Source organism: Trachypithecus francoisi, unplaced genomic scaffold (genome assembly GCF_009764315.1).
Source record: "Trachypithecus francoisi isolate TF-2019V2 unplaced genomic scaffold, Tfra_2.0 Lachesis_group21, whole genome shotgun sequence".
Lineage (NCBI taxonomy): Eukaryota > Metazoa > Chordata > Mammalia > Primates > Cercopithecidae > Trachypithecus > Trachypithecus francoisi.
In genome coordinates, this window is record NW_022681467.1 from 26,162,089 (window position 1) to 26,170,265 (window position 8,177).

Below are 8,177 nucleotides of genomic sequence, written 5' to 3' on the forward strand. Positions count from 1 at the left end.
TATTCGTGCAAAATGTTTGGAACGGCGCCAGACACAGCCAGCACCAGATTGGAAGTGGAACCGCTGGTGGGGATCATCACCTCGCTGGCTAGGAGCTCTAGCAGCGGGGCAGCAGCGCACTGCAGGCTTTGCCGACTCATCCTGGCTGGGCAGGTTCGCCGCGCTCTCCGTCCCCGTCCCCGCCCCCGCCCCCACGGCCTAAGTCACGGCGGCCGGTGCGTCACCCGCGCCCCTCCCGCCCCGCCACCTGCAAACTCACCCTGAGTCAGCCCGCCCGGGCGCTTCCACTCCCCGGACGCCGCGCGGCGGAGGGGAGGCGGGAGGCGCCCCCCGGTGGAGAGCCGGAGCCCCGCGCAAGTCCGGCCGCACCTGGCGAGCGGAGCCTGAGTCCGGCTGGGGACCGCGGGTTTGAGGCCGGACCACGGCGGGGCCGGGGGAGAAACGCGCCCTGGCCCGGGCCCCCCCCACCCGACCGCGCAGAATGGTACGGTCCGGCCAGAGTTAAGGCCGGAGGAGGCGGTGAGTCCCGCGGTGGCGGCGAACATGGGGCTGCGTGCTGGAGGAATGCTGGGCAGAGCCGGCGCGGATCGGGGGGCGCCCGAGGGGCCCAGGCCGAGCGGCGGCGCGCAGGGCGGCAGCATCCACTCGCGCTGCATCGCCGCGGTGCATAACGTGCCACTGAACGTGCTTATCCGGCCGCTGCCGTCGGTGCTGGACCCCGCCAAGGTGCAGAGCCTCGTGAACACTATCCGGGTGAGGCCCCAAGGAGTCCAGCCAGCCGGAGGGAGGGCTTTGGAGGAGGGAGGTCGCCGGAGGAGGGAGGTCGCCGGAGGAGGGAGGTCGCCGCGATGGAGGCGAGACAGTGGTTCCGGGCTCAGCCGGAGCTCAGCATCTGTGACCTTGAGCAAGTGGCTGGGCCTCTCTGGGCCTCTGTTTCCTCACTTGAGCAAGGAGGGAATTGGACGAGATAATTAAAGTAGTGATGATAATGCTTGTAACGCTAGTGCTTGCAGTGGTCCAGGAACTGCAGGAAGTCACTTAGTTTCCTATGCCAACCCTATGAGTACCTATGATAGATAGTGTCTCTTTTGCAAATGAGAAACTGAGGCAGGGAAGATTTCAGCGGCTTGACTAAGATCAGGCGCTTAAAAAGTGGCACGGCTGGGATTCACACCCAGGCAGCCGGCCCCCACTGCCCAGCACATGGCCACCGCACTACCCGGAGATAAGCCGTGGGTTCTCATGGCTGTGACAGTCAGTGACAGTGGGACTGGGTGTGTCCTATCTGCTGGGAGGCCCGCGTCTGAATGGGAAGTGGAAGAGGTCAAAGGTCAGCTCCACCATTGAGGGAGGGTGTTAAGAATGCCAGAGTGATTCTGGCAGGTGCAAGAACAGGTGTCAGGTTAGGCCTACACAACATTGCGTCCCCTTCCCCCTGACCCTTGGAAGGTGAGCACATGAGATCCCTAAGCCCCACCCAGCACCTCTACAGCCACCCCCGATTAACTTTCAGTCCTAGTATTTACACTGCTGTCCTCACTGCCTGGAGCCACTTCCCCAGACAACCACAGGGCCTGCCCCCCTGCCTGGTTCAGCTCTCTGCCTCCTTGATCACCCTTGGTCAGGGTCCCTGGCCTCTCTAGCTCTCCCCTTTGCCCGAGATGTTTCTCAGGATACCACTTATGTCCACCAGAAATTATATCATACATTTATTTGTGTTGCATTTTATTTTCTGTCTTCCCGACCTCTTGTGAACTCTACAAGGGCGAGGACCTTGTCCCATCTTATCTGTTGCCACAACAGTAGCACAGTGCCTGGCTGAGATGGGAAGGGATCTGCCGTACATGCCCTGTCCCACGACTGGGCTTTTTCTCCTGTTGAGAACCTCTTCTGTCTCTGCCTTGTTGTTTCTGACTCTTCCTCAGTCTTCCTGTCTCAGTGTCAGCATCTTCCCTGACCATCCCTACTGGGTTAGGAGCTCCGTGGGACTGCAGCCACCTGTGTGCTCACCTGCATAGCTCTGATCTACTGGCTTTTTTTTTTTTTTTTTTTTTTAAGACGTTGTCTCTCTCTGCCGCCCAGGCTGGGGTGCAGTGGCGCGATCTCGGCTCACTGCAACTTCTGCCTCCCGGGTTCAAGCTATTCTCCTGCCTCAGCATCCTGAGTAGCTGGGATTACAGGCACCTGCCACCACGCCTGGCTGGTTTTTGTATTTTAGTAGAGACGGGGTTTCACCATATTGGCCAGGCTGGTCTCAAACTCCAGACCTCAAGTGATCTGCCCGCCTCAACCTCCCAAAGTGCTGGGATTACAGCTCACTGGCTTTTAACGTCCTGATTAGACACCTGCCTTCCATGCTAGAACTGTAGGCTCCGAGGGCCAGAACCAGCTCTTCCTTTGCTTACATACACCTATATTAGTTTTCTGGGGCCACTGTAGGTTACCACAAAGTTGATGGCTTAAAACAACACAGCTTTATTTATGGTCTGAAGTCCAAAATGGGTCTTACTGGGCTAACATCAAGCAGGGCTGCACTGTTTTCTGTAGGCTCTAGGGGAGAATCTATTTCCTCACCTTTCCCAGCTTCCAGACGCCACCCACACTGCTTGGCTTCTGGCCTCTTCCTCTGTCTTCAAAACCAGCAACATTAGACCAAGGCCTTCTCACACTGCATCACTCTGACCTCTTCTTCTGCTCCCTCTTCCCAGTTTTAAGGACGCTGATAATGACATTCGACCCATCTAGATAACCTCAGATAATTTCCACATCTCAAGATCCTTACCTTAATTCCGTCCACCAAGGCCCTTTCCCCATGTAAGGTAACGCATTCACAAGGATTCGGACGTGGACATCTTTGGGAGCCATCATTCTGGCCATCCACCATCGTGCCTTCAGTACCCAGCACAAGGCCTGCTTGGCACGGCTGTCCCTCCTCAGAGCTCTACTGATGCCCGGGAGGCATGAGCTCACTAACTCTTCATCAGCAGCCCTCTAGGATGTCTTATTCCCAGTTTACAGGTGAGGAATATTATTCAGAGGGCTGGGTGCCCCAGCTGCTGTGGAGAGGAGCCGAGATCCAAAGTCAGGTGTGCCGAGTTCCAGAGCGCAGGCTCGTGACTGCTGCACCTTACTGCTGAATAATCATTTGCGGAATCATGAGAGAGAACCCGTGGGCCAGCAGCCGGAGGCATTCCAGGCTACTCACACTTAATGGGGTCTCCCCAGAGTGCTCTACCCTGCACCCATCCTGCCCCAGGCTTTCCCTACTTAGAGGATGACCCACTCTCCACCTGGCTGTGCGGGCCCCTAACAGGAAGTCAACTTAGATTCTCCCTTTTCTCTTGCCCTTGGATTCACCCCTTCTGCCAGACCCCTCGGACCTGCCCCCTAAATGTGTCCCCAACCCATCTACCTCTCCCTGTCCCCACCACACCGTCATCCAGACCAGCATCTTCTGCTGAATGCCTGCAAAGGCCTCCCCTCTGTCTTCCTGCCTTGTGCCCTTGTCCACCCTGCCAAGTCTGTTCTCCCGTGACAGCATTCCAGAATGTGCATCAGATCATATCACTCTCCCCTATTGTGAACACTCCAGGGCCCACCAACTTCTCTCAGAAACAGATCTGCACCATCTGGCTCCTGCTGGCCTTTCTGACCATTCCTCGAGCCCTGGAGTCCACTCTAGTCACACTGGCCTCCTTGCTGTGCCTCCTGTATGGTGAAGGTCCTCTGGCCTCAGGCCCTTTGCGTTTGCTGTTCCCTCTGCGTGGAATCTTCTTCCCTCAGGTCATACACAGCATACATTACTGAGCGCTTTCGATGTGCCAAGCATGGTTTAAAGTGCTTTATATATATTAACTCATTTAACCCAAAAGCTCTGTGAGATGGATATGTTATCTCCATCCCATTTGATAGATGGGGCAACTGAGGCACAAAAAGATTGCCAAAGATCACGTAGCTGTTAAGCAGCAGAGCTAGATTTGAACCCAGGCAGCTAGGCTCTTAATTGAAACTATGCCACTTCTCTATCTTTTTTTTTTTTTTGAGATGGAGTCTCGCTCCATCGCCCATGCTAGAGTGCAATGGTGCGATCTCAGCTCACTGCGTCCTCTGCCTCCCGAGTTCAAGCGATTCTCCTGCCTCAGCCTCCTGAGTAACTGTGATTACAGGCATGCACCACCATGCCCAGCTAATTTTTGTGGTAGAGACAGGGTTTTGCCATTTTGGCCAGGCTGGCCTCAAACTCCTGACCTCAAGTGATCCACCCACCTCGGCCTCCCAAAGTTCTCATTACAGGTGTGAGCCACCATGCCAGGCCGCATTTCTGAATCTTTCCAAGTACTCTGCTTCATTCTTACCTCAGAGAGGCCTGTGGACCCCATCGCTGTCCTCTCACCTGTGTTATTGTCATTATAGCATTTGTCACTCTAATATTTACTTCTTGTTCCATCTGCCCCACTAGACTGGAGCCCCTTGAAGGCAGGGCCTTATTCAGTCTCATTCCAGCTGTACTGTATTCCCAGGGTCTACAACAGGGCCTGATGGACAGTGTGCCTGTGGTGTACTGATACATGTGTGGGAGAAATTCCTGATTTGTAGCATCTGTCCATTTCTCTGGTGTAAATACTCTCCCATGGCTGATTTTCAAGCTACAAAGTGATGTCGACCAGCTCACAAAACTCCTGATATTTAGCAGCTGTCTCTTACAGTAGTCCAGTGTGATCATCTTATAAGGAGCGCGGCACAGGTGGACAAAGTCTGCTTTACAAACTATCAAGCCTTGTACCATGTCCATTGACTCTGTGCCCCTTCTCCCCAGGAGGACCCAGACAGCGTGCCCCCCATTGATGTCCTCTGGATCAAAGGGGCCCAGGGAGGTGACTACTTCTACTCCTTCGGGGGCTGCCACCGCTACGCGGCCTACCAGCAGCTGCAGCAAGAGACCATCCCCGCCAAGCTTGTCCAGTCCACTCTCTCAGACCTAAGGGTGTACCTGGGGGCATCCACACCAGACTTGCAGTAGCAGCCTCCTTGGCACCTGCTGCCACCTTCAAGAGCCCAGAAGACACACCTGGCCTCCGGCAGGCTGGGCCATGCAGAAGGGATAGCAGGGGTGCATTCTCTTTGCACCTGGGGAGAAGGTCTGACTCTGGGCACCCCTCTCGCCAGCTACAAGGCCTTGGACTCACTGTGCAGTGTGGGAGCCCCAGTTCCCACCTCTGTGACAGTAGGATCATGGCCTGACCCTTGAAGCATTACTGAGAAGGTGAAATGAGAACAGAGATGCGCTTGGAGAGCCACATGCTGCCGGCTCCAAATTCCCAAGGACAAGGATCCCTCTGCATTTTTGTCTATGTATGACCTCTTACATGGACTACATTCAGCTGCAAGGGTAGGAAAACCTTGGTTGCAGTGGTTTAAACAAACAGAAGATTGTTTTTCCACATAGCATGGATTCTGGAGATGGGTGGCTAATGGTATTGGTTCAACAACTCCACAAAGGTAGGGGTGACATCTTGGATCCTTTTGCCTTGATCTCAGTGCTTGTTACTTCATGGTCCCAAGATGGCTGCTGTATCCCCAAGAATCATGTCTGCGTTCAAGGAAGGAGGGGTGGAGGAAGAGGAAGGGCCAAACTAGCTGGACCTTCACCTTCTACCAGAAAGTAAAACCTAGTCAGAAGTCTGTTTCCTGGTCTCTCCCTCTGCATATTTTCACTTAGATACCCTTGGCCTGAGCCAACTACCATTGCACCTCTAGCTGCAAAGAAAGCTAAGACAGAAGGGAACAGAATTGTCATGGTTGAGTAGACCAATCGTGTTCCATCTACTGAGACTGGCACACTGCCTCCTGCAATAAAACTGGGATCCCATTACCAAGAGAGAGAGGCGGAATTGTGTACCAGTTAGCTTTTGCTGTGTAACAAACCATCCCCAAACTTGGCAGCTAGAAACAAACCCTCTATTTTCCCACAATCCTGTGGGTTAGCAGTTTGGGCTGGGCTAAATAGGGCAGTTCTGCTGCTCCCACCTGGGATCCCTCATGGAGCTAAGGTCAGCTGTTAACCTCAGCTGGGCCTGGATGGTCTAGGATAGCCTTACTCACTTGCCTCGCAGGTGACAGGCTGTTGGCTGGAATTGCTTGGTTCTCCTCCATGTGGCCTCTCCAGCAGGCTAGCTGAGGCTTATTCACATGATGGCTTCAGGGTTCCAAGAGAGTGAGAGTAGAAGCTGAAAGACTTCTTGGGTTCTTGACCTGGAACTGGGACTAGGACAGTGTCACTTCTGCTAAATTCTATCAGAGCAAATCACAAGGCTTTGCTCAGATTCAAGGGATGAGAAACAGACGACATGTCTTGATGAGGGGAACCGCACAGAGCTTGTGGTCATTTTTCACCTATCATAATTATTTTGGATGGGCAAATAAAAGTATTTCCCTCTTCCCCCTTTCTCTCTCTCTGTTTCACGGGGCCTCCGTCTGCCAAGTCTGAAGGCACTAAGACGTTGTCTTGGCCCTTAGGGTCTAGGGGAAGAGGTGTTGGGGCAGGAAGTGAGTCTCTCCAAGGGCTGGACCCACTGTAGTAGGGGAACCTCCTTGCTGCACTGGTGGTATGGGGTTAGGCCAGGTAGGACATTCCAGAGGGGCTTCCGAAAATCAAGAGTCCCCAGTGAAAAGGAACAGAGTAAGGCAGGCCTTGTTCTCACTGCCCTCTAAGAGAACTTGGTCACTTGGCACTTTTAAGCCTCAGTTTCCCCAGTTCAATAATAAGGACAACAGCTTTTCCCACGCATTCTCTTTCCCAGGGAAAGATGACTGAGATGACCAATAATAGAACTGAAAAGGGAGAGTGTCCTCAGTGCAATGTGGTATCCTGGATTGGATCTTGGAACAAAAACAGGACATTAGTGGGAAAATTGGAAATCTGAAAAAAGTCTGAATTTTAATTAATATACCAATTTCAGTCTCTTACATGGTGATGTAAGATGTTGACCTTGGGGTAGACTGGGCGAAGGATATACAGGAACTCTTTATACTATCTCTGCAACTTTTCTGTAAATCTAGTATCATTCCAAAATAAAAGTTTATTTAATAAAAAAAAAAAAAAGGGTGTGCAATTCCTTTAGACCAATGGTTCAGAGTCTCAAGCTTGTTTGCTAAATCCCAGATTGCTGGGCTCCACCCTCACTTTGTTTTTTTGTTTGTTTGTTTGTTTTGAGACAGGGTCATGCCCTGTCAGCCAGGCTGGAGTGCAGTGGCACGATCATGGATCACTGCAGCCTTGACCTCCCGGGCTTAAGCGATCTTCCCACCTCAGCCTCCTGAGTAGCTGGGACTACAGGTGCGCCCTTCGAATTTTTTTTGTAGAGACAGGGTTTTGCCATGTTCTCTGGGCTGGTCTTAAACTCCTGGGCACAAGCGATTCTCCCGCCTCAGACTCCCAAAGTGCTGGGATTACAGGCGTGGCCCCCGGAGTTTCTGATTCAGGTGAATTGGGGCAAGGCCCCAATAATATATTTGCTTTTCTAAGAAGTTCCCAGATGATGCTGATGCTGCTGTTCAGGGACCACACGCTAAGAGCCACTCATTTAGACTGCGTCAGTTATTTTCAAATATGGTGACCTCCCCACTTCCATCCGCAGTGGAATGAGTCTACTCATTCCCCCCAGCTTGTCTACTCATTAACTGTGTGACCTTGGGCAGTTCTGTCCCTTCCCTGGGGACTTCTTCCAGGCTGTCAGATGGACTGTGCACCCCTAAGGTTTGTAGCGAGGGTGAGGTGCCACGGTCTTCCGTGAGTAAACTCCTGTGCCCGCTGGGCTGGAATAAGAGTGAAGATGGTCGCCCCCTCCTGAAACAACTTTTCCTTCTTACAGAGAAGACGCAACCAGGCAGCGCTAAGGGCCCTGCCAGGCACTGGGAAGGAGGTGCAGAACAGATTCGGAGTAGAGGGGAACTGGTTGGTCATTTAAGGAAGAGGAGCTGGGTTTTAGGGGCTGTAACCTGCTGGTCGCTGAGAGTTGCGTTTCCCTCTTATAGCAGCAGGTGGCGCTGCTCTCCTGCCCCCACTGCAGGGCTGGCCTTGCACAGCTTGCAGAGCTACCGCTGTGGAAAGGGACTGGATGCACGCGCCCAGCTGAGAGAGGCGGAATAGTTAATCCGGGTTCAGCCGGGAGTCTGGA

General features: G+C 53.3%; 1 protein-coding gene across 1 annotated transcript; it reads left to right on the forward strand.

Moving 5' to 3' along the window:
* The first annotated feature begins 299 nt into the window (after positions 1 to 299).
* SRXN1 (sulfiredoxin 1) lies at positions 300 to 7,088 on the forward strand. Its single transcript, XM_033185972.1, has 2 exons — positions 300 to 753; positions 4,817 to 7,088. Exons 1-2 carry the CDS (start codon positions 544 to 546, stop codon positions 5,018 to 5,020), a joined length of 414 nt encoding a protein of 137 aa, XP_033041863.1. The 5' UTR covers positions 300 to 543; the 3' UTR covers positions 5,021 to 7,088.
* The last annotated feature ends 1,089 nt before the right edge of the window (positions 7,089 to 8,177 follow it).